At 47.7% G+C, this 25,798-nt stretch overlaps 2 protein-coding genes across 3 annotated transcripts; both read left to right on the top strand.

Moving 5' to 3' along the window:
• The first annotated feature begins 8,046 nt into the window (after positions 1 to 8,046).
• CEL (carboxyl ester lipase) lies at positions 8,047 to 14,166 on the top strand. The gene is made up of 11 exons (XM_057409233.1): positions 8,047 to 8,149; positions 8,740 to 8,890; positions 9,319 to 9,441; positions 9,710 to 9,907; positions 10,004 to 10,134; positions 10,572 to 10,679; positions 10,907 to 11,024; positions 11,928 to 12,114; positions 12,590 to 12,793; positions 13,280 to 13,477; positions 13,980 to 14,166. Exons 1-11 carry the CDS (start codon positions 8,084 to 8,086, stop codon positions 14,164 to 14,166), a joined length of 1,671 nt encoding a protein of 556 aa, XP_057265216.1. The 5' UTR covers positions 8,047 to 8,083.
• A 691-nt stretch (positions 14,167 to 14,857) lies between these two features.
• On the top strand, positions 14,858 to 24,489 carry GTF3C5 (general transcription factor IIIC subunit 5). Of its 2 annotated transcripts, none has more exons than XM_057409232.1 (11): positions 14,858 to 14,938; positions 15,407 to 15,629; positions 15,873 to 16,071; positions 17,040 to 17,235; positions 17,590 to 17,694; positions 18,240 to 18,354; positions 18,999 to 19,079; positions 19,631 to 19,728; positions 20,379 to 20,461; positions 21,488 to 21,630; positions 22,136 to 24,489. In XM_057409232.1, exons 2-11 carry the CDS (start codon positions 15,587 to 15,589, stop codon positions 22,288 to 22,290), a joined length of 1,218 nt encoding a protein of 405 aa, XP_057265215.1. In that variant the 5' UTR covers positions 14,858 to 14,938; positions 15,407 to 15,586; the 3' UTR covers positions 22,291 to 24,489. The 2 variants fall into 2 exon arrangements, with proteins under 2 accessions (XP_057265215.1, XP_057265214.1); XM_057409231.1 differs by having other exon boundaries at positions 14,858 to 15,017.
• The last annotated feature ends 1,309 nt before the right edge of the window (positions 24,490 to 25,798 follow it).

The raw sequence follows: 25,798 nt of genomic DNA, 5'->3' as shown, positions 1-25,798 counted from the left end.
CAAACTGTATGTTTAGAAGAATAGCTACACTAACTAAAATGAAAAGAGATAATGTGATTAAGCTTGCTTTAAACATAGTCTTAATAAATAATAAATTCAGACATTTCATATGAATTTCCTTAGAATTTTCATGTTCTGGATGCTGTAAGAAAAAGAAAAGCAAACTATTCTTAAGGAAAGTAGTTATGTGGTGACAGCAAATTAAATTTTACTGCTTCCGTGTTTTCTGGGAATTCTTCTGCAAAGGAAGATGCCACTTAAAACATCTGCTAAGAGACACTGTCTATCCAACCTGCATGCAAACTGGTTGGAAACTCATTTAGATTCAAAGAGTGTGGAGAACCAGAATTAAGAATTTGTCATCATAGCTATGGATGTTGTGATTCTATAATTTTAGCTCTTTTAGTGATTGTTAACCATGCAACTGGTCTTGAGAGTCTCATCTTCTGAGGCTCTTACGCTTATCTTCTGTTTATGTCTCCTAATAGTCACTGCTTTTTTGAGATTTTATGGGCATCCATGGATAATGACTGATCTAAGTAAATTTTGCCCATTTCTTGCAATTGTGTATTTTATATCCCTAAGCCTTTTCTGTGTTTTTCAACTGTTCAGTCACAGGTAGGAAATGGATCAAAGGATTTTAGCTTGTAACCTTTTTTCCTTTCCAACCAAAACATGTGATTTTCCAAATGTAGAGTAGAAGAGAGAAACTGTAAAGAAGTCCTTTTTCTTATTTGAAGAAAGCATGGCTTCTCTGTGGTTGCTGGTTTTCTGTCCAAACCAGAGAAGACACTGTGTGTACATCTCATTTGGGCTCGGTGCTCAATTTTCCACAGGGAAGGGGAGCAGCGGGCGGTTCCCGGGACCGCAGCGCGGCCCCCCTCTCCCATCAGTATCGGGATTTCGAGACAAGATGGCAGCAGCGAGCCGCGCCCGGCGCCCCCCCTTTCCATTTTCACTACCTGCAGTACCGGCGTTTGGACACACGGTGGCAGCACACGCTCACCTTTTCGGTGCCGCAGAGGCAGCGGGCTCCGAAACCTGCTTCTCCCCGCCTGGTTTCCATCCTCCGCGGAGCGCTCTTCGGAGCAGTTTCCTGGTTCTGCGAACCCAGCAGCGTTTCTCCCGCAGGCATCACCTGCACACACGGAGCTCCTGCCCTCGCTTGGCCGCCTGAAACTCCGTCTGCGCACGGCTTCTCTGGTGCCCGCTCCCCAGCGTCAATAAGTGTTTCTGTAAGGCTTTCTTTTCGGAGGTGTTATATTTATAGGAGGGGTTTAGGTTCCCTAAGGTTCCTTATTGGTCCGGTTTGCCATTTTTGTCATTGGGTTCTGAACGTTTCCTTTCCTGGAGGCAGAGTTTTGAGGTTGCTTCTTACCACTTGTGTGCTGTGTTGGGTTGTCAGCTGAAATCTTCACTGCTGGGAGACCCAAAGCAGAGCAGTGGCGAGGAGGTGGAAGCAGGAGTCGTGTTTTAAATGTCAGTAGCTTGGTGAAGGGAGCAGCATGCCTGCTGGTTGTTGCCCGTCACCTCCAGCTGGAGATGTCTTGAACGGTTCCACCAGCACAGCAGTCCGGCCACGCTTTCCCTCCTGGCTTTTTTCACTGCCCTTGTGAGAAGACATCCTCAGACACTTTGCTGTTCAGAACGAAAAACTTACAGGTCCAAATAGGATAGCACTGCATAGAGCGCCCCCCTCTCCTGCCACACTCCCCCACCACCTCCCCCCTCCCTCCCTCTCCTCCTCTCACCCCCCTCACAGTCCCCCCCTCCCCCGCCCCTCCCTCCCGCCCAAGAGAGAAAAGGGCCCTTCCCTGAGCAGACCCGAGGGTGCTTTCTGCAGGAGCACATCCCCAGCCCTGGATGCTGCCGAGCGGGCACCGGAGCGGCCGTGGGCAGACGGAGTTTTAGGTGGCCAAGCTGGGGCAGGAGCTCCGTGTGTGCAGGTGGTGCCTGCGGGGGAAACGCTGTTGGGTTTGCACATTCAGGAAGAGGCTCTGCAGTATTGGGGCTGGGCTAAGTTGCAAAGGGAACTCTTATTGGAGGTTCTTTCAGGCTTGTTCGCTTTTCTCGCTTTGCGTTTGCTTTGTAGCAGTTTATAATCACATTCTGCTCTTGCGCTTTTTATTCTCTTTACGCATTTTTATTTATCTGCGATGATTCCGCAGAGGAGCAGGTGAGTAGAGGACTGAGGGGGTCCTCTGAAGAAAGGGGGTCACAGCTGGATTTGGGGCTGAATCCCCCACAAAGACCTTTCCATGGCACGCACGCAACTCGGTGCAGCGGGGAAGGAGGGAGAGAGAACAGGCAGAATCTGTATGTGCTCTGCTGCTGATTTGCCCTGGCCGTCGAGCTGAAGGCCTTAGATGTGGGAGCAGTTGGTCTAAGGCTTGCTTACGGAGTTTTCTGCCATCTAAAGATTACACTGTGTGATAAACACATAAATGTATTGGCTTTCGCAAATCATAGGTGTGGTTATGTGGATATAACTATACGAGTTTACAATAATAGAAACAAAACACACTAAAGACACAAGACTAGACAACAAGTTAAAAAGGTTCAAATCTCTTGATCAAAACGGAGTCACACAGCAAAAGAATTTGTAAGGGTAAAAGAAAGGGGGGGGTGAAGCTTGGTATAAGGAAAGCTAGTGCCTGGAAAACATAAAGTACTTTTTAGCTTAACTTAGGCTGTAGAAAGAGAACAATGTTTATGTTGTAAGTCCGTGGGATGTAGTGGCCCCACTTAAACATGAGTTAATTGTTTCAGGCTGGTCTTCTAAAGGAGCTTTAAAGAGCGATGTTTGTGTTGTAAGTCTGTGGTGAGGTAACAGGCTTTAGTGGCCCCACTAAACATGAATGAGTTATTTCACACCATCGTTCTAGTTATCAGTTAGTTTAGAGACAGAGCCTCCCAAGCATCTGCTAGCTTGGGATACTCCTTGTCTGCCCATCCTGCAATATATTGCAAAATATTTCTGTGCTATGGCAGCAGCTCTACAGGCATGGCCTGCCATGGAAAGTCCTTGCTTAGGGGAATTGTCTATGAATCATGATGGGAAAAGGGAGGAAAGGATAAGGGGGAAAGGGGCAGCTTCTCAAGATAGTTTTACATTTTCACCGTTTAGTTAGAGGGTGGATGCGAGTTTTTAAGTCTATAAATAGGGTTTCTGTGCATTTTAAAAACCTTATATGGCATAGATGTTTACACATCTATATATTTTGGGTATATTATATATATTATCTATTTACACTTATAAATTTTCAGTCATTCTTGGGCTGTTACCCGCTCTTTCTTCAGATGACCCCCCCATCCTCTACTCACCTGTTCCTCCACAAAATCATTGCCACAACCCAGAAATACTGGGGTACCCCAATGACATCATCATTGCTCAGATTCTCCCCCTCCCTTTTTTATCAAAAAAAAAGAGGCAAACTGTGAGCAAAACTATCCCAAACAGCACCTCATTACTTTAATAATTACATTTACAACCTTAAAAAAGGGGCAGCTTCGGTAGAAAAAGAAAGGGGGACAGCATTGCAAACAGTTGTAGCACCCACAGCCCTTATCCCTTAACAGACACTCCCATTGACTATTTTTATTGGCCACATATATAACTGTGTTGGTTCTGGAATGGACAGGTAGTGAAATGATTTGCTGGTTTGATATACACTTCTACTTGAGGTATAACCACTTGAAGACGCCTCCAATCCATTCTGACTTGACTGTTATTATAGGATCTCTGCTCTCGAAACATCAGAGCAGAACTAAATACATAATTCATGTATTTCTCCTGTTTAAGCTGATGCCTTAATCTGTTTTACCCCTCTTGATTTGGCACAGCAGAAGCAGGCACCCTTCAGAAACTGCCTGGACAGCAGAAACCCCAGCAAAAGTCCACTTGAGACCTTGCCAGGTGAGGGGAGCTGGTGATCTGGGTGAAGATGATGGCCTCCCCCAGCGTGCTCCTGGAAGCACGGCATGCAGTGAGCCTGGCTTTCTGCCTGCTTCCAGCGGGCTGGAACCGAGGGGGAGCGTGCAAGAGTCAGTGCCATGTGTTCCTGTGACTGTGCTCACTGGACCTGTTCCCTCTTGGTCACCAGTTGGCTTTGCCAGAAGAACAACCTGTGAGCTCTCCCACAAAAAGCATATTTTGGTTTCTCACCGTGCTCCTTCATTGGCACTTAAAAAAATATACATAGATATCTTAACTGCGTTTCCATTTTGCCTGGTCTATGTACCTACCAAGCTGCAGTAGCTAGAGTAGCAAATGCAGAGTGTGAAGCCTTTTGTGCTCCTAATGCATTTCATACAGAGCAATGGGGTAATTCCCCAAACTTTCCTCAGTGGTGTCACAAGATTCCTTTATGGTACCAGTATGTGATAGGGAGGTGGGGTGAAAGACAAACTGACCCATTGCTCACTCAGCTGAGTCCCTTCTCTTCCAAAATCTTGAGCACAAGCTTCCATTTTCACATGTTTCTTGTCAAGGCCCCAGGTCTGTGTGTGTGCCACAGGCAAAAAGGAGACCTGATCCTTTCCCTGTTTCTTAGGAAGGATACAACAATCCCCAGGTGTCTGGTGAGAACCTGATTGGCCTCAGCAGGGCCCGTCGCCCACACAATGCTATCTTTGTGAACTTTGATGACAAAGGTCCCTGCTAAACCACTGGATGCTGCTGTACACACCTGGAAGAAAGTGTGCACAAATCCTGTGGATAAAAAGGTGGAGGAAGAGCTGAGAAAGGTACGTACGTGCCTTACTCTTTGAGCACTGTACTGCAGCATGCAGACCTCACTGAAAATTCTTGTGGTTGTAACTACTGCTGCTTCTTTGGTGTTTTTGTTATCGTGCTTGTTTAACCTTGTTATTGAGTGAGATACGGGCCTATGTAATTATGTCAGGGACCCAAATACAGGCTTTTGGGTTCCATTCCTGTTCGATATCAGTTGTCCTTTGTGCCCCAAGCCAAATACACATTTGTTTTTTCTGTAATCTATCAAATGAGGAGGGCTGTACTGGCACATTCTGTCACGGATGCGGGAATATTTGGTGTCCTGAACAGCTGCAGTTCTACTTGAAATGACGGATGAGATAATAGTTTGTCAAGGCACGACAATGTCACATCAGGAATGTGAGTGAGTGGCAGGTGTTTGAAATGCTGGCCAGGGCTCTGAAATAGTATTCCTTAGTCTTGGTGTGTGTGTGTGTGTGTGTGTGTGTGTGTGTGTGTGTGTGTGTGTGTGTGTGTGTGTGTGTGTGTGTGTGTGTGTGTGTGTGTGTGTGTGTGTGTGTGTGTGTGTGTGTGTGTGTGTGTGTGTGTGTGTGTGTGTGTGTGTGTGTGTGTGTGTGTGTGTGTGTGTGTGTGTGTGTGTGTGTGTGTGTGTGTGTGTGTGTGGTGTGTGTGTGTGTGTGTGTGTGTGTGTGTGTGTGTGTGTGTGTGTGTGTGTGTGTGTGTGTGTGTGTGTGTGTGTGTGTGTGTGTGTGTGTGTGTGTGTGTGTGTGTGTGTGTGTGTGTGTGTGTGTGTGTGTGTGTGTGTGTGTGTGTGTGTGTGTGTGTGTGTGTGTGTGTGTGTGTGTGTGTGTGTGTGTGTGTGTGTGTGTGTGTGTGTGTGTGTGTGTGTGTGTGTGTGTGTGTGTGTGTGTGTGTGTGTGTGTGTGTGTGTGTGTGTGTGTGTGTGTGTGTGTGTGTGTGTGTGTGTGTGTGTGTGTGTGTGTGTGTGTGTGTGTGTGTGTGTGTGTGTGTGTGTGTGTGTGTGTGTGTGTGTGTGTGTGTGTGTGTGTGTGTGTGTGTGTGTGTGTGTGTGTGTGTGTGTGTGTGTGTGTGTGTGTGTGTGTGTGTGTGTGTGTGTGTGTGTGTGTGTGTGTGTGTGTGTGTGTGTGTGTGTGTGTGTGTGTGTGTGTGTGTGTGTGTGTGTGTGTGTGTGTGTGTGTGTGTGTGTGTGTGTGTGTGTGTGTGTGTGTGTGCCATGTTCTGAAAAAGAATTTTGCAATGTGCTTTCTGCACAGATCTCCAGCCCTTTTGAAGAGTAGACTGGCTGCTCGATGGTCATTGTCTGTTTATCTGGGGATAAAAATGGCCAAATCCATAGTTTGACTGATATAAAAAGTCTCATTATATGCCACCAAGACTGCTGTGTTCAGTTCCACAGTTTGTATTATTTTAGATCTTTGAAATCTGTCCTGTCAGGTCTTGGAATGCAGTGAAAGCCAGTATCAGTGTCCTACCCAGACAAGCCTAAACTTCTTTCACTGCATTTGGCCTATTACATGGCAAGTCCATACATCTGCCCTTGTGCCTGAGACTGCTAAAGGCAGAGCAAGGAAGCAACAGCTGGGTGTTGGTGATCCTCTGCATCTCACGCAGGACAGTAAGTCCCAGATATTGGGACACAGTGTTCCCCTGCTCTGATGTTGCAAAGGGCAAATTGAGGGAAATGACCTTTCTGAGGTCATCCAGTAAGTCCATGGCAGAGCTAGCATCCAGTCATTGCCATCACATCTCCCAATCTAAATGGTTTTATAGATGTGACAGCTCTCCTCTCCCCACCTTGCTAACATCACAGTAGCCCAAGGATCACCCTGCCTCTTGCACACCAGCCCACCACTTCTGTTACTGAGCTAGGGATATTCTGCAGCATGCTTATCCTCTGTTCATTGTTGGCTTTCTCTTTTCGCCTCTAGGTTATGCCCCTAATGACATGCCCGTGAAAGCAAAATGCAGTACATATAACTACAGTCTGCCCATCACAGTCAAGAAGCCTGATAAGCTGTGCCTGCAGAAGGGCTTTCTTTGGTTAAACAAGCACTGAAGATGGTGAAGAGCAGCTGGCGTATGAGTCTGCAGAGGATGAGGATGACGAAAAGGAGGAGGAAGAGGACTTCAAGCCTTCTGATGGGAGTGAAAATGAAATGGAGACAGAAATTCTGGACTACGTGTGAACTCAGGGAGCAGTCTGGCTGCTGCTAGACTAACACTGTCTCTGTTGTTGGACCCTGAGAGCTGAGGGTTCAGCAACCATGCCCAGGATGTGGGAAAGCAGAACTTGTACTAAAAGGATGATGAGCTCTCTGCACTAACTGCGGTGCTTGCTGATGGCTGTCGTCCATTCGTGATGTTAGGGAGCATTACCTGTATTTTCATAACTGCTGGCTAATAAGTCCTCAAGTAAAGCTCAACAAACTCCTAAGACAGAGCCCAGAATCCAAACCAGCTGGTAATATACCAGAAGAGAGGAGAGGTCACATACCCAAATGTTTCCATGTGTAGGAAGTGCACTTCAACTGGCTTGGTGTCCACATGGAAAACAGGGAATGTACATGAGGACAGAGCACTCTAGTCTTACTGGAGTCTCCAGGGCAGGTGCTGCCCTTCTGCTTGTCTAAGGGGAATGAAAACCCTGGGCCATGACTTGAGCATCAGACCTCACTGGTGATCTTGGAAATAAAGCCAGCAGGAAAGAACACTTTCCGGCAGTGAGTAACTCCTTTGCACAGTATGTAGTGTATGTTGTCCTCACGAGCCAGTGTGCTTCTCAAGCCTGTTTTGACTTCTCTGGTAGTTAGCAGAGACAGAAGGATGCATGCAATGGAGCAGAGCTTCAGGTCCACAGAGGCTGGCCACTTCTTAAGTCTGCCACTGCCAGCTGGATTGGTACCACTCTATCACAGAAATTAAGGATCTGCTGGCATTTTTGGAGTCTTGTGTGTTACGAGTACAAGGTTTCTCATTAGTTGCCTATAATACACTCTACTGCATGTTCAGTGTGTTTTGAGACTCTTGCGCTTGTGTGAGGCTTCTCAAAGCTTCAGCTTTTATGATGTGCTCTGGAGTTTTGTTAGGCTGAACTATTTCCTTAGGTTTGGCTTCCAGCCCACAAAAGCAGCATCTGCAGGGCTCTCACACTGTGATGCCAGCTTACGTCATCCATGGTTTGGCCTCAGCCTACTGAAGGACAAGTGTGTAGAGGCTCCTCTGGTTTAATTTAGAGCCAAGACTGGTTCATGGCATTGACACACAGTGGCACTGCTAGATATATATGAGTCTCCACTTAGGAACTGGCTCCTTGGGTGTGTGCTCACCATGGCTCGCTGGGAGATCCTGTGCTTCGCCTTGTACACCTTCCTTGTGGTAGCACAAGCTGCAACCGTAAGTACAAAAGCACTTTTTATGGCTTTGCAAGACAATTTGCCTGTTCCTGCCTGAATGAGTAAACTCAGAATCACAGAATCCCAAGGGTTGGAAGGGACCTCAAAAGATCATCTAGTCCAATCCCCCTGCAAGAGGGGGGTTGGACTCCTACACCTGGTCTGGAGCCCATGAAAGAGAGCCTGCAGACTGTGACAGCCAAAGCAGGGTATTTTCCTGCCCTAAAACTTGCAAGGCTCTCAACAACGTTTTTCCAAAAGTTCCTGCACAGTTCTGTGTCAGGTCTGGCCTGATTTACATCTTCAAGCTGAAGGTCCTCAGATTCTGCTATTCTCTTTGGGAGAGCAGGGGAATTGCTGCTTCCTGTCTACTTCAAAGCGCATCCTGTAGGACATCTGCATGGGAACGTCTCCAGTGGCAGCTACTTGTCATTTCCCCAAGGTTCCAAGGGGACAGCTGGGGAAGGCAGGCTGTGAGTGGGTCTACCTGGGGGACTGGCCAGGGCAAGGTGTGGGTGCTGGCAACATGGGAAGCCAGAGGCATGAAGAACTGTGCAATGGATTTTCTCTTCTCCATGGTACCACATGTAGCTGGGTGTGGTGCTCACCGAGGGAGGTTTTGTGGAAGGCGAGAATAAACGACGGGGACTCTTTGGGGACTACGTTGACGTCTTTAGAGGGATCCCCTTTGCTGCCCCACCAAAGACTCTGGAAGACCCCAAACCTCATCCTGGCTGGGATGGTGAGATCCAGATTTTGAATGCCTTTGGTTTGGGGTTTTATTTTTGCTTCTCTCTCTTTAGTCTGTTTTGACAAGCCAAAGATACTGTTGCTTGCTTCCATCTACTAAGCACTGCTAAGGAAAAACTCTTAGACTCATGCTGGGTCTGAAAGTCTGTGTCTAAGTGTTCCCAAGCAACTGAAGTAACCATATGACAAGACTGAAGCATGGAACCTCCATCTCCCCCTCCATGCCTTGGCTGTCCAGAGCTAGTTAACATGGGGAAGGGTCCCACTTTGTCATTCTCACAGAGTGGTCACAGTGGCTGGGGAGATTTTGCTGCCTCTGCCCTGGACTCACAGAGGAGAGCATGGATGGATGGAAGCTTGGAACCAAAAGATGGAGTTGATGCCTCTAACTAGGACCTGCTGTCTTTCCTCTCTTCTCAGGAACACTGCAGACAAAAGAATTCAAAAATCGCTGCATGCAGGTGACACTTACACAAACTGATGTTCGCGGGAGTGAGGACTGTCTCTATCTGAACATCTGGATCCCTCAGGGGAAGAGACAGGGTATGTGTTTGGCAGAGACCTGGGGAGGAGATTCTCAGTTGACTTTTGTGAACAAATTGCCCTGAAGCATCTCTCAGCAGCTATTTTCCCATAGTGGGCATCTGCAGGAGCACTGATTTTCAGGGGGAAAGGTGGGAACCATGTCAACCAATGTCCCTCAGCTGCAGCCTGTTGGGAGTTTCAGCCTCTTTACAGAATGTGGGCTTTCTTGGCCACATTCTGTAAAGACATGTTGTGGCTCACACTGCTTTTCTTCCTCATCTCCCAGTCTCTACCAACATGCCAGTGATGATCTGGATCTACGGCGGCGCCTTCCTTCTAGGAGGAAGCCAGGGAGCCAACTTCCTCAATAATTACCTTTATGATGGTGAGGAGATCGCTGTGCGGGGCAATGTGATTGTGGTGACCATCAACTATCGCCTGGGGCCCCTGGGCTTCCTGAGCACTGGAGATGCAAACTTGCCAGGTATGGTTGCTGCTCCCTCTTCAGGGGACTGTTGTGGGTCCCCAGCTTATCAGCTTTGCTTTGTCCTTACTCAGTGGCAGGTGCTCTCTTGCTCAGGGAACTATGGGCTGAAAGACCAGCAGATGGCTATTGCCTGGGTGAAGAGAAATATCAAGGCCTTTGGGGGTGACCCAGAAAACATCACCATCTTTGGGGAATCAGCTGGTGCTGTCAGTGTCTCCCTGCAGGTTTGTTGTCCTTATCAGAGTCCTCCAGAGCCACTTCTTTTCTCTGCAGACAAGAGAAATGATCCCCTTGGCATTCTGATGCTTTCCTCCACACGTATCACCTGATTAACATCCTCTCCTGCTGAGGGTCAGCAATGCTCGGCCTCTTTGCTTTTTGGCTTCTCCTCCCTCTTCAGTTTAATCTATCCCACTGCTGTAGGGATGTGTCCTTGCTTTTGGGACCTCTGGTAAAATAGCATTTATTTGCCATAAGGCCCTACTCTGCTCTTCTTGTAATCATATCACCTTTTAACTGCTGAGACTGTTAAACAGGATGAGATCTGAGAGCTTTCCAGTGCCTGGTGCACAAGCTGTGAAGGGATCAGCCGGGTCTGGGACGTGATGATCTCTTTAGCAGTTTGCACCTGAAACCCTCTTGTTTCTATTTTGCACCACAGATGTTGACCCCAAAGAATAAGGGCCTGTTCAGGAGAGCCATCAGCCAGAGTGGTGTTGGTCTCTGCAGCTGGGCCATTCAGAAGAACCCACTCACCTGGGCTAAGAAGGTAACATGGAAGTCTTGCCTTTGGGACTGGAAAAAAACAGAAAACTGATTCTCCAGAGAAAGGCATAACTAGCCAGGGATTCAGCAGGAGCCATGGTGCCAAACTGAGCTTTGGAAACATGCTGTTTTGAGATTAAAACCAACCATTCCTCTGCCTCTGTGAAGCTGGTAATGAAACCTGTTTTCAAAAGGTAGTGCTAGGAGGTTTCTCTCTCTCCCCTGCTGCAGCTTGGACAAAGTGTGGGATGCCCCACAGACAACACCACCGCCTTAGCCAACTGCCTGCGCATCTCCAACCCCAAATCTTTGACACTGGCCTACCATATGCAGCTGATCAACCTGCCCTGTAAGTCCTCCAGCCCATGCTATGGTGACTCCTCCACTCTTAGTGACCCAGGTCTCTCTGTGCTTTTGGTGGGACATGGGCAATTGCCAGAAGTGTTGAAGCAGTGCTTGTGTCCTATAGAAAGGTACAATAATGACAGACCTTGCAGTGACCTTCTGCAGGCAGTTGCCCATTGGGCTGCATGAACACTTCATCAAGCAATGTCAGCAGAGGCAGAGGCATTATTAAAGGGCTATGTCTTAGCTCCAGAGCAACCATATGAGCTTTCTGTTCTGTGAAAGCAGCAAGAGCAATTCCAGAATGCAGCTTACAAAAAAAATAACTGACCACAACCCTGGGTCTCTGAGTCACTGGGTGGAGTGTAGGACTTGTACACCAAGTAGGGAATGCTTCTGGTTTTGTGCCTCTGGGGATTTCTTTCCCAAGAACACTGTCCTCCCCTTGCTCTCCTCACGCTCCTAGCAAATAGCTCGTGTTTAGGCTTGCTTGGGTCAGAGAGCAGCCACACAGTGGCATAGTGCAGCCACACTGGCTGGAATCAGCTGTCTTGACAATGAGTGAGCACAGCCAGGTGAGATGAGAAATTCTGCTCTTCCCCACCTTTGGCAGGGCTTTTTGGAAAGTGACTGCGTGGAAGAGAGGAATTTTTGATGTTACCTGCTGGTACTTGGCTGGCAGATCTCTTGCTCGTCCCCCCCACCTACAGGCATGAAGTCCGCTGAATGCAATCCTGTGGTCACCCTGCTTCTGGGTGACATCCTGCCCATGCTGAAGTCACTGCCCAAGCTGTCATTCACCTCAGCCTATACCTTCTAGAGTTCTTTGAGTCATGGGATATGCCATGACTCACACATCTGTCTTTTCTCAGCTCCTAATGGACTCTCTTTTTGTCTTGTGCTGCAGCTCCTGTGGTTCACACACTTGCCCTCACTCCTGTCATCGACGGAGACTTCCTCCCAGACATGCCAGAGAACCTGTTTGCCAATGCTGCTGACATTGACTATATCGCTGGAGTTAATAACATGGATGGACACATGTTTGCTGGCATTGATTTACCTGTTATCAATCGCCCACTTGTGAAAATCACTGAGTAAGTGAAGGATGTACTACCTTCAAAACAGGATGTCACTCCAGGTTAGGGTGCCTAGGGCATATGGTGCCAAGTCCAGAGCCTTCAAAAGCAAGGGCCAGTTAGTGGAGAAGCTTCTCCATATTCCTTTAAGGTCCCCCTGAACTCAGCACCAGGGATAGGCTTAGCAGCCCTGATGCTCTCTGTCCAAAGCAGATACATGCCAGACATGCTAGGTGCCCACCCCGTGAGACTCCTCTTTGGGGATGAAAGGAACTTGTGGCCAATTTGCCCTCAGGCTGTGCTGCTAAGAAAGCTTGAAGCACATGCCCTCCATCTAAGACCTGGAATGAAATAACTGGCTTTTATTCCACCAAACCATCACTAACTGCAGGGTTGAATCTGAATGTCAGTGAGGGCTGGGATCCATTTCCATGAGCCCTGCCCCACTTGAAGCTGCTGGTCTGCAATTAATTGATACTACTTGTCTTTTCAGGGACGAGATCTATAATTTGGTCAAAGGACTTACTTTGGACAGGGGTGAGCGTGGAGCCAATGAGACCTACAGTGTCTACACACAAGCATGGGGCAAAAACCCAGAGCAGGAGGCCATGAAAAAGACAGTGGTGGACCTGATTACTGACTACATCTTCCTGATTCCCACACAGTGGGCACTGAATCTGCATCTGCAGAATGCCCGGTGAGCAGCTCAGCCCTGGCAGGAGCCCAAAGCCCACCTGGGAGCCAAAACACTGAGTTCCCAGCATTGGTTAAGAGAACTGAACTTGTAGGAGGCAGGCTTTTTGGTACTGAGTACACACTCACACATAGCTTGTATAAACACTATTTCTCTAATGCTGCAAAGCAGTCATGCTAGAAATTTGTTTAAAATTCCCATTACAACAAGTTTTTGCATCCTAACAACTTCACAATTCATCCTAGCAATGTTTAATGCCATGAGACTTGGCAGTTGGATGATATGAGGGTTAGGGTGAGAATCAGAAATGGAAGCTAAAACTTACCAGATAGAAAGATGTTTTCTCCTGAGACCACCTCTTAGGTGCATGTGAGCATCTTCCAAGGCTAAATCTCTGTCTCTGCAGGTATTTGGCGTATGGTTATGAATCTGCACACCTTTCTCTGCTCCCTACTTGCAGCTGTTTAGCAAGTCCATTTATTTCCTCAGGAGTGCCAAGACATACAGCTACTTGTTCTCCCAGCCATCCCGAATGCCCATCTACCCAAGCTGGGTAGGTGCAGACCATGCTGATGACCTGCAGTACGTGTTTGGGAAACCCTTTGCCACACCTCTGGGCTACCTGCCCAAGCACAGGACTGTTTCAAAGGCCATGATTGCTTACTGGACCAATTTTGCAAGGACAGGGTGAGTGATTCTGGTTCCACATTTGCTGCAGCACTTCAGCCTGCTCCCTTTGCCTATTAACTTCTTAGGAGCAATTCCCAGAAGCTAGTTGTCCTCTGTCTGTACTTCCGATGTGAGCCTGGCTCTGTTTCGCAGTGGTGGAGTTTGCTCTGGGTCCTTCTGACCCAGAGAACACCTGGGGACAGCAGAAGCATTTTCAGGATTTGTGAATTCTACTTCAAACTTAATGATGAGGTTTGTTTCCAAGTCCTGGTGTTCAGACAGGAGTTAAGCTGCTGCATGCTGCCAGGGATGATGCTAGTGGGGACTAAGGGGGGAGGCTGCAGGTCACCAGGTTGCTCTTAGCAGGCAGAATTGCTATTGCTTGTCTCAGTGTCCAACATGTTCTTTGCACTCACTTAAAGCCTCACCTGAGCAGAGAGCATCCCTGCCAAACAACTCAGACCTTGCTGTATCCACAAGCTGCCCTAATATAAATGCATTTCTATGTCTTTTCGCCCAGTGATCCTAACAAAGGGAATTCAGAGGTGCCCATTACCTGGCCACCCTATGCCAGTGAGGGCAGTTACTACCTGGAAATCAACAACAAGATGAACCAAAACTCTGTGAAGCAGAATCTGAAATCCCAGTATGTGAACTTCTGGAACTCTGTCTATCGGAATCTGCCACTGGCTGCAACATCACCATGAGGAACTGCTCAGGAGCAAAGGGAAAAAACCAAACCAACTTCTTAAAGAGATACCCCATTCATTAAAAGCTTGCTTGTAACTGAGCAATTCTGTTTTCTTCATGTCTTTGCTGTGACAGGATTTTCTCCCCAGTGTTCAAGTGACATCCACCCTTTGGGCAATGTGTGTTCCCCTGACCCTGTTACACTGCGATGTGACAGGGAAGCTGCTGACACAAGAGCCACGGCTCCCTCTGCACCAAGCAAGCACTTGGCAGGGTTTGCTTTACCTCATCACCTGTGTGATTGCTGACTGGACAGCATTAATCCAGTCCTGCCCTCTCAATATCCCCACGTCACCATCAACATCCATGCTAATTACAAGCACCTCTTAGATAATTACAGCGGTAATATATATGAACGCAAGCCAGTTGGTGAACTATCACCGTATGTGCACACAAATCGGCTCAGAAGCTCAAAGGGGGCAAAAAAAAGCCAAAGGAGGATGTTGCGACGCACAGCCTTGTGAGGAGAGGCCGGACTGGGGAGTCCGGCTCTGGGCGCGAGCAGAGGAGGAGTCTGAGCCCGGCGGCGCTCGCTCAGCACCAACCACCGCCATCGGGACCGCCCCGGCCTCGCGCCGCCGCCGTAGGAACCCTCCTGCGGCGGAACTTTAGTTCTGGGGTCAGGAACGACTGCCGGGATCTACCCGGGCTGGGAGCCATGGCGGAGTGCGGACGGCTGGGAGAGCCGGGCTCGGCCGTGCTGGAGCTGCCCCGCACGCCGCGGCTCGTGTGCGTGGAATACCCGGGGCTGGTGCGGGACGTCGGGGCCATGCTGCGGACGCTGGGAGGAGAGCAGGGGGTGTCGCGGGTGAGGGGACCCCGGAGGAGGGTGGAGGTGATCCGGGCCGAGGGTCTGTGGGGGAGGGAGGCCAGCCCAGGCGCTGGGGAGGGGCCGGGGGGCAGGGAGCCGCCCCTTGGGGGATCGCTCTGTCCGGCTGTCCAGGCCCTGCATGTGCCCGCATAGGCTCCACGCGTGGCTCCGGGGGAATGCCGCTCGTCTGCCCGGCTGCAGACCGCGAGAGAGGCGGCGGGAGGTGCCGGCCAGGGCGGCGTCCACCCGGAGCGCTGCCGGCCCTAGTGGGGCAGCGATTCCTGCCCCTGAGGCGGTGTGGGCGCGTGGGGCTGGTGCCAGAGGCCCGAGGAGATGGGCTATGCAGGTGCGATGCTGACGGAGAGTGTGCCTGGCCTTGCTGACAGATCTATGCGGACCCCGCCAAAAGGCTGGAGCTGTATTTCCGCCCCAAGGACCCCTACTGCCATCCCGTATGTGCCAATCGCTTCCCCACCTCCACCCTGCTTCTGAAGGTGAAGAGGAGGACCAAGAAGAAGAAGCAGTTGGATACCAAAGAACAAATCCAGCCTGAAGTCCAGTTTGAAATGGAAATTCTTGGGACTGTTGTGACTGTTTACAAATTTCAAGGTATTACTTGCGTTTGTGTCCACGTGGCTTAAAGACAAAGTATGTCTGATGGGAAAGAGAAGTGTTTCCCTTTAAACAATTCAGGACTGAAAGGAAAATCAAGTGTCCTGTTGTTATAGCCTACTTGCTGTGTAAACCTTTGCATAAATTTGTCAGACGCCTGCTCATGTAAGTTGAGTGTTGTGAGAAATACTGTCATATTCACAATTAACTTTACAATGTTTTAACTTCTGTTTCTCACAGGAATGTCTGATTTCCAGTACCTGGCAATGCACTGTGGTTCTGATGGAAAACAAACTTCTATGTACAACAAAGTCCTAATGCTCAAACCAGAGAAGGAAGAATTTTTCAATAGAGAGCTACCACTCTACATCCCACCACCAATTTTCTCACGTCTGGACACTCCCATTGACTATTTCTATCGGCCAGATATACAACACCGGTTAGTGCCTTTTCTCACAATGTAGCATATAACTGTACTGGTTCTGGAATAGACAGGTAGTGAAATGATTTGCTGGTTTGATATACACTTCTACTTGAGGTATAACCACTTGAAGACGCCTCCAATCCATTCTGACTTGACTGTTATTATAGGATCTCTGCTCTCGAAACATCAGAGCAGAACTAAATACATAATTCATGTATTTCTCCTGTTTAAGCTGATGCCTTAATCTGTTTTACCCCTCTTGATTTGGCACAGCAGAAGCAGGCACCCTTCAGAAACTGCCTGGACAGCAGAAACCCCAGCAAAAGTCCACTTGAGACCTTGCCAGGTGAGGGGAGCTGGTGATCTGGGTGAAGATGATGGCCTCCCCCAGCGTGCTCCTGGAAGCACGGCATGCAGTGAGCCTGGCTTTCTGCCTGCTTCCAGCGGGCTGGAACCGAGGGGGAGCGTGCAAGAGTCAGTGCCATGTGTTCCTGTGACTGTGCTCACTGGACCTGTTCCCTCTTGGTCACCAGTTGGCTTTGCCAGAAGAACAACCTGTGAGCTCTCCCACAAAAAGCATATTTTGGTTTCTCACCGTGCTCCTTCATTGGCACTTAAAAAAATATATATAGATATCTTAACTGCGTTTCCATTTTGCCTGGTCTATGTACCTACCAAGCTGCAGTAGCTAGAGTAGCAAATGCAGAGTGTGAAGCCTTTTGTGCTCCTAATGCATTTCATACAGAGCAATGGGGTAATTCCCCAAACTTTCCTCAGTGGTGTCACAAGATTCCTTTATGGTACCAGTATGTGATAGGGAGGTGGGGTGAGAGACAAACTGACCCATTGCTCACTCAGCTGAGTCCCTTCTCTTCCAAAATCTTGAGCACAAGCTTCCATTTTCACATGTTTCTTGTCAAGGCCCCAGGTCTGTGTGTGTGCCACAGGCAAAAAGGAGACCTGATCCTTTCCCTGTTTCTTAGGGAAGGATACAACAATCCCCAGGTGTCTGGTGAGAACCTGATTGGCCTCAGCAGGGCCCGTCGCCCACACAACGCTATCTTTGTGAACTTTGATGACAAAGAGGTCCCTGCTAAACCACTGGATGCTGCTGTACACACCTGGAAGAAAGTGTGCACAAATCCTGTGGATAAAAAGGTGGAGGAAGAGCTGAGAAAGGTACGTACGTGCCTTACTCCTGGGCTGAGCGCTGTACTGTGTACAGCATACTGTGAAGGAAGAAACTGCATGCAGCCATTTTCTCTGATCTCCCCAAAAAATCTTGGTGATTGTAACTGACTGATATAGCAAGTGTCAGTAGACACCACTGACATCGCTGTGTTCAGTTCAGTTGTACATGTCAAGAGTTGAATGTTTTTGCAGCCAGCTCACATGAAGTTCCTTTTTCTGCCACTAGTTCTTGCATTACCATTTTGGTAGCCAAAGACCCCAGCACAGAAAAAAGTCCACTTGGAAAGCTGAACTGCCATTGTTACTTCCCACTGTTCCATGGTTGTTTTTGTATTATTTTAGCTCTTTGAAGTCCGTCCTGTCTGGTCTCGGAATGCAGTGAAAGCCAATATCAGTGTCCATCCAGACAAGCTGAAACTTCTTTTGCCATATTTGGCCTATTACATGGTAAGTGTGTATAGTTGCCCTTGTGCCTGAGGCTGCTGGGAGGCAGAGCAAGGAAGCATCAGCTGGGTGTTCCTGGCTCTTTAGCATTTTTTGAGGCCCTACCACCAAAGTACCTGTGCTTAACCTTATGTAAAGAGAATGCTGGAAGGAAAGCCTAGCTTCTGAACAGAAGTTAAAGCTGTGGAGGATTCAGAAACTGTTCACATTATTGGTTCTAATCAGCTCTGCAATTCAGTCAGACACTCGACTGTTCATCTGGCATAGATAGCAGATTTTTTCCAAGCAAACACTTTATGGTGACCTTGCAAGTCAGTTTGTAAAAGCACACAAATATTTGTGCTTCGATGCATTGACTGACTGAGTTTCAGTAGATAAATATATATTGTTGTGGCAAGTGAGGAAAGGTCTGGTAAAAGAAATAACCTTTGGAAAATGAGGGGAAATACTAAAATTTTTTAAGACCCTCTGCAACACTGTACTGAAGAAATTATGCAACACTGTCCTGGTTTTATTGTAACCATCTTCCCGCATGTGTGTTTGTACAGTTAACAGGTCCTTGGAGAAGCCTATGGGTTAGGTTTGGGTATGACCCCAGGAAACACCCTGAAGCAAAGATTTATCAAGTACTGGACTTCCGAATTCGCTGTGGAATGAAATATGGTAAAAACACCCAACCCACAGAGATGCTCTCTCTGCTTTCTGATTAATCCTGATAGTACTTTTCTTTTTACTTGTTTTTCACACTCTTTTGCCATATTTCTGCTCTGGTGAAGATGATTCCTTTTGAGCTCATTGCTTACTAGTTATTCCATATATTCCTTTAATACATTTATTTTATAGTAGGCAATTGTCTTTCCTCATTTGGCACATTCCAAACTCAGTGGACTGACTGTATAGTCAGCTGGATAACTTTTCTCCTCCATGAATTCCAATCCCAAGTAGATGTAGCAGACCATCTTCCCTCTCACTCAGGAGAGGCACTGAGCAATACATTCTGTTACTTACCTTGTAGCTTTCCCTCGAGGAACTCAGGAAGGACCTCATCTTGTGTGGGATGCTCAGTCTCAGAGCTTTCTGAGGTCAGTCCATGGGAAAGCTAGCATCCAGTCATTGCCATCACATGTTCCAATCTAAATGGTTTTATAGATGTGACAGCTCTCCTCTCCCCACCTTGCTAACATCACAGTAGCCCAAGGATCACCCTGCCTTTTGCACACTAGCCCACCACTTCTGTTACTGAGCTAGGGATATTCTGCAGCGTGCTTACCCTCTGTTCATTATTGGCTTTCTCTTTTCGCCTCTAGGTTATGCCTCTAATGACATGCCTGTGAAAGCAAAACGCAGTACATATAACTACAATTTGCCCATCACCGTCAAGAAGCCTGGTATGCTGTGCCTGCAGAAGGGCTTTCTGGCTCTTTTGTTTGTTTAGTCTATCCTAGTGCCAGGTGGTGAAGGGTCTTCCCGTGTTCTACCTGAGCCAAAACCGGAGCTTTATTTCTGGTTATAATGTGGTGTTGCTGTTAAGCCAGTAGAATAATCTCCTTCTCAGAAGTGTTGTGAGAGTCTCTGGTGCATGCCTGGCTGAGCCACAGTATCTGGTAGCAGACAAGGGAGTTCTGCCAGCAATACTGAGGGAATTCAACATTCACTTCAGTGGTGGTGCAGAGTAAGGGGAGAGGTTTCTGTTTTCTTTGTCAAGGAACAGTAGAAGAAGTTAAAATTCTGAACAAGTGTGCTATGGAAAAAGCCACCAAACTTGCCACTGCTCCTGTGCCTGTCTAGAAATGTCTTTGAAGAATGAGTAACACATGCTCAGGTGCTGGCTTAGTCTGGTTTTTGCTGACCAGCAAAGTTGAGTCAGCATAGAGAAATGATAATACAATGCCACAGGATGAAAGATGTCCCTAATTAGGACTCTTTTCTTGTCTTTCAGTAAGTCACACAGTCAGTGTACATGATCTGAAACAGGGGCTAGGTACATCCAGTGCCCCTGGTGCAAGAAAGACTGCCTCCAGTAGGTATAAACTGAAGGTAACTATTACTCTCTTTAACAAGAATCTTAAATAAAAAGTGTTGTTTACCATTTTGTCAGTCAGTGAGGGAACAGTTGTGGGTGAATTGATGTCCTCAGATTTCCTGGGAAGCTGCTAGTTATACACATCACTACAGAATTTCACCTGCTGTGCATTGAATGTATTTCTGCAAAATGGCAGAAATGTATTTCTGCAAGACTAGGCAAGCCCTAGTCTTAGATGATGTCATGAGCATTTTGTTTCAATTGATAAAACTGGTACTTTGTGATCAGCGAAATGCAAAAAAATGGCCATGTATTTATCAAGTTGTCCTACAAACCAGGAGTCTTTCGTTCTTCCCTTTTTGTTAGAATGAAACCTATGAGCCACTGTTAAACAGTAACAGGCTGCACAGCTGCAGTTTGAGAGATGAAATAAGTTCTCTGCACAACTGTGATGCTGTTGACTGTTGCTGCAGTGAAGTTTTGCTGCATTCGGAATTCAGCTTTATCTTTTATCATATGCAGCCCTGTGCCTTGGAACTGATTTGCATTGGAAGCACCTTGTTCTTGATTCAGCCCACTGGAAGTACTGATCGGTTATGCCAAAGTTGTCTTGTTGCACCATAAAAATGCACATTAATCTTTTCTCCTTCTTTCCTCCTCTTAGGAATCCATTTATATTTTCCAAGAAGGAGCTTTACCCCCTTATCGGCAGATGTTCTACCAGCTCTGTGATTTGAATGTGGAAAGGTATTGCACACTGGCAGCTGAGTCTTCTGTTAGAGCTGGATTTCAAAGCCAGCATAGAATCATAAAATGGTGTGGAAAGGACCTTAAGATCATCTAGTTCCTCTAGCTCCAACCTCCCTGTCATTGAAAGGGATGCCTCCCACTAGACCAGGTTGCTCAAGCCCCATCCAACCTGGCCTTAAACACTTCAGGGATGGAGCATTCACAACCACCTTGGGCAGCCTGTGTAAGCACCTCACCACTCACAGTAAAGAATTTCTTCCTTATATCCTACCTGAACTTCCCCTGTTTCAGTTTAAACCCATCACTCCTTGTCCTATCACTACAGTCCCTGTTAAAGAGTCCCTCCCCACCATCCTTGTAGCCCTCTCCAGGTACTGGAAGCTGCTCTGAGGTCTCCACACAGCTTCTCTTCTCCAGGCTGAACAGCCCCAATTTTGTCAACCTGTCTTTAAACAGGAGGTGCTCCAGCCCCTGATCATCCTTGTGGCCTCCTCTGGACTTGCTCCAACAGCTGCATGTCTTTCTTATGTGAGGACAGCAGAACTGCACCCAGTGCTGCAAGTGGGGTCTTACAAGAGCAGAGCAGAGGGGGCAGGATCACCTCCTTCAACCTGCTGGTCATGCTCCTTTTGATGCTGTTCAGGACATGGGTAGTTCTTGCGCTCAAGTGCACACTGAAGCAACTCATGTTCAGTTTCTCATCAACCAGCATACCCAAGTCCTTCTCCTTAGGCTGCTCTGAATCACTTCTCCACCCAACCTGTAGCTGTGCCTGGGATTTTCCCTATTGTTTATAGCCAGTCCATTTCCCTCTCTCAGCCATAGATTTGAGAGGTGTTTAGCTTCATTAAAATAGAACAGACTTTTCACACATGAACTTCCTGTCTCATATGACAATTACCCAAATAAATACAATATTACAACTCAATGAAATAAAAGGGAAGTAAGCCATAACCTGCCTCATTTGAAGCCTGTATCTGAAAGTAGAGGGCTAACATTTCCTTCTCTTTTGCTGCTTTTTAGGCTACAGAAAATCATCCATCGTAATGATGGCACGGAGTCAGAATGCACAGAGCGGGATGGGTGGTGCGTTCCAAAGACTAGCGATGAGCTGCGAGATACCATGTCTCTGATGATAAAGCATATAATCAGATCCACAAGACCTGGTAGGGATGCTTCTGAACATCAAAGTGTATTACTGTCTTACTACCTACTACTACTATTGGGAATAGCTGGAAGTAAAGGTCGTCTGTTTCATCTTCCCAGTGTCACAGCCTTCAGGTTTTATATGTCTTTGCACAGTGAAAATCAAGATCCTATTCTTAATGATGTATCTGCTGGTGGCATTTTACTTTTTATTGATGTTATTAATCAAACAACAAGCAAGGAAATTATTTTTGCATGCTGAGCCAAAGCAGTATCCCAGTGAGAGAGATCAGAATCAGCTGGGAGAAGAGGCACAGCACTGCAGATCTGCCAGTGTTCTGCTAGCATTTCTGGAGTATGGAAACAGACTGCTTTGGGCTTAATCAAATTCTGTTAAGATGTGAAATAGTAGCTGTACCCCTCCAGCCTCTGCCTTCCTCTCACACGTTTTAAGAACTCTACTGCAGATGTCCACAAGTTTCGCTGAGAGAGGCATCACGGTGTCTTTCTTTCTTCCCAATTAAGCTCTTTTCGCAAATAAAAGAAGCAGTGAAGATAGCGAAGAGCAGCTGGCATATGAGTCTGCAGAGGATGAGGATGATGAAGAGGAGGAAGAGGACTTCAAGCCTTCTGATGGGAGTGAAAATGAAATGGAGACAGAAATTCTGGACTATGTGTGAACTCAGGGAGCAGTCTGGCTGCTGCTGGACTAACACTGTCTCTGTTGTTGGACCCTGAGAGCTGAGGGTTCAGCAACCATGCCCAGGATGTGGGAAAGCAGAACTTGTACTAAGAGGATGATGAGCTCTCTGCACTAACTGCGGTGCTTGCTGATGGCTGTCGTCCATTCGTGATGTTAGGGAGCATTACCTGTATTTTCATAACTGCTGGCTAATAAGTCCTCAAGTAAAGCTCAACAAACTCCTAAGACAGAGCCCAGAATCCAAACCAGCTGGTAATATACCAGAAGAGAGGAGAGGTCACATACCCAAATGTTTCCATGTGTAGGAAGTGCACTTTAACTGGCTTGGTGTCCACATGGAAAACAGGGAATGTACATGAGGACAGAGCACTCTAGTGTTACTGGAGTCTCCAGGGCAGGTGCTGCCCTTCTGCTTGTCTAAGGGGAATGAAAACCCTGGGCCATGACTTGAGCATCAGACCTCACTGGTGATCTTGGAAATAAAGCCAGCAGGAAAGAACACTTTCCGGCAGTGAGTAACTCCTTTGCACAGTATGTAGTGTATGTTGTCCTCACGAGCCAGTGTGCTTCTCAAGCCTGTTTTGACTTCTCTGGTAGTTAGCAGAGACAGAAGGATGCATGCAATGGAGCAGAGCTTCAGGTCCACAGAGGCTGGCCACTTCTTAAGTCTGCCACTGCCAGCTGGATTGGTACCACTCTATCACAGAAATTAAGGATCTGCTGGCATTTTTGGAGTCTTGTGTGTTACGAGTACAAGGTTTCTCATTAGTTGCCTATAATACACTCTACTGCATGTTCAGTGTGTTTTGAGACTCTTGCGCTTGTGTGAGGCTTCTCAAAGCTTCAGCTTTTATGATGTGCTCTGGAGTTTTGTTAGGCTGAACTATTTCCTTAGGTTTGGCTTCCAGCCCACAAAAGCAGCATCTGCAGGGCTCTCACACTGTGACACATAGCTGTGCTGCTGAGTATCTAGCATATGTATTTACCTATGCATCTATCCCCATAGAAGCTGCATTTGAGGACTCAGGTGTGTGCTCATCATGGCATACTGGGAGATCCTGTGTTTTGCTTTGTGCTTCTACCTCAGGGTAGCACAGGCTGCCTCTGTAGGTACAAAGGCATTGTTACAGCTTTAAGATGGGGGGGCTGCACATCTTGTTCTGTCTAGTGACACCTCCAGCCAAGGTAAGTTGTAGGTCCTGCCCATGTGGGAATTCTGAGGCACAAGCGGCTGTGCAATGGAGTTACGCTTGTCAGTGCAGCACATCATGGCACAAAGAAGAAAAGGAGAGATGCAGTGGACGTAGTGCTGCCATGTAAGAATATGTGCTCAGATATTAGCAAGCATCACGAATAAACATTCTTGGAAACACTGCGAAAAACACAAGCTTCCTATGAGCAGGAGGCCCAAAGCCAAAGGAGCCAGCAGTCACTTTTGCCAGAGTTCATTTAGTTTCCTGACATTTTCAAAATTTCCCTGTATTGGAAGGCTGTAGCAATTTGGGTGTTTAATTCTGCCTGAGCAGGTAACAGCATTACCAGTCCTGAATGTGCAATGCAGTCCTTTCATTTCCAAAAGCTTAGGCCTTAAATGGATCTATACAGCCACAGGCACAGCAAAATTCTTGATCATGCTGCTGCATCCTTAATATCCATGCTCTGAATCAACACACTATCCAAGTAATATTCACTGCTGTTTGTGCAGTTACAGAAGATAAACATGCTGGCCATGCTAGGAAATGAGCCCTTGAGCACCAGAAGAATGATGCCTCAAACCAAGGCAGACCACTGTATCCAAACCATAAGGACCAACCACTGCATTTGCTCTTAAAGCCATTGCTTATATTGAAGGCACATCCAGTAAACTGGACGCAACCAGAAAATGCAAAAGTCCCAGCTACTCACAGGTTCAAATGAATAGGTTTCATTTGAAAATCAGGTATTGGTCCCTCAAACAAAAAGCCTGTATCTTACTTCAAATACAAAATAAAGCTCAGCTCAGCTGAGTTAATGTAAGGTAGTAACCACCTTCCCCACAGTTAGGCCTACTCTTCTTTCTCCAGGAACATGCCAGCATTTTAGGGAAGGAGGACAAGACAAGCTCTGCCCTGCGACAGAGACATTTGAACATCAGTATTTTACTGCAAAGATTAAGTACATTGCTGTGTACAAGACACACCGGGGAGTGTGCTCCTTCACTGAAGTGGTACAAAATACATACGGTACAGCCAGTCCATCCGATGACACTGGGCTGCTGCGGGACACTAGTGGGAGGGGGACCAGCATGGCCCCAGGGTGGGCAGGAGCTGGCAGCATAGAGCAGAGGGAGGACCCTGGGTGCTGGTGCCCAAGGGCTGGGTTTTGAGCAGGGTGGGAGGCACAAGGCTGCCCCTGTGTCAGGGACCCATGGGCTCCCATCATGTGCAGAGATGTGCAATGCCACCCAAGGGGATAGAGGGCTGGGAGAGCACACTGCCAGCAGCCCCGGCCCCTGGAGCATGGCCATTCAGCCTTGCTGCATCCCCAGGTGCTGCAACCCCCAGGAGCACGGAGAGAGGGAAACGGGAACAATACACTGGAAGGAAGCACGCTGAAAAGAAAAAAAAGGGATGGAGGCAGGAGTAAAAAATGGTCCCCTTTGGGTTAGTGTTTCCTACAGCGATTAAAACAAGCATCTCTGCTCCTGCTTGGATGGTAGAAAAACAAGGGAGGGGGTGGCCAGCAGTGTCTGCACCCCATGAGCATGGCAGAGAGACTCTGCTGCTATCACTGTCCCTCCAGGCATCCTTAAATACCAGGGTGGGGAGAGGGACTGGACTGCAGGGCAGGCAGAGGCTGGATTAGTAAAATGTACAAGTTTGACTCTTCTATTTACAACCAATAAATACTGGGCGGGGGGGGGGGGGGGGGAAATCAGTAAACTATTTTGTTTTATACAAAAGAAGTCTCAGTGCTGCTTCTCCCATGGTCAGTGTTTGAAAAAGTCTGGTTGAAGCCCAAGGCGAGTGGCACTTTCTGTGGGCAACAGCTGGGGCACCAGGAGCTCTGGCTCCTCACCTGCCCATGCAGACCCGAGGTCCCTATTTACACGAGTTCAAACAGAATTTTGCTCTCCTCCTCGTGGGCTGGCAGCACTTGGGGCACAACCCAAAGCTTCCCCCGATGGCAGAAGAGACACTGGTGTTTGATCTTTGGTGCAAGTTTGAACACGGGCTGTGAAAGTCTGGCTGAGGACATGCTGGACTGGGGAGAGAAGAGAGACCACGCAGGCTTTCAGTTGTTGAGAGTATGAGGCACCCAATCCATCATGGCATGGACACAGCCCTCCTCCACAGGGCTCCAAGCATCGGTGCAGGGCTGCATCCTTTCCAGCTCACTTCCCAGACCAGGGCATCCACAGCTTCTCCCAAAGGAATGACAGGCAGAGAAGTGTGGCAACAGTGATGCCAGTTATCCCGTGGAGGAAGGACATGGAGGTAAAACAA

The sequence above is a fragment of the Pezoporus wallicus genome, unplaced genomic scaffold, assembly GCF_028554395.1.
Source record: "Pezoporus wallicus isolate ANWC-B61680 ecotype Strahan unplaced genomic scaffold, APGP_CSIRO_Pwel_v1 contig_8341, whole genome shotgun sequence".
NCBI classification, from domain to species: Eukaryota; Metazoa; Chordata; class Aves; order Psittaciformes; family Psittacidae; genus Pezoporus; species Pezoporus wallicus.
This window is presented reverse-complemented; position numbering and strand designations above follow the sequence as displayed.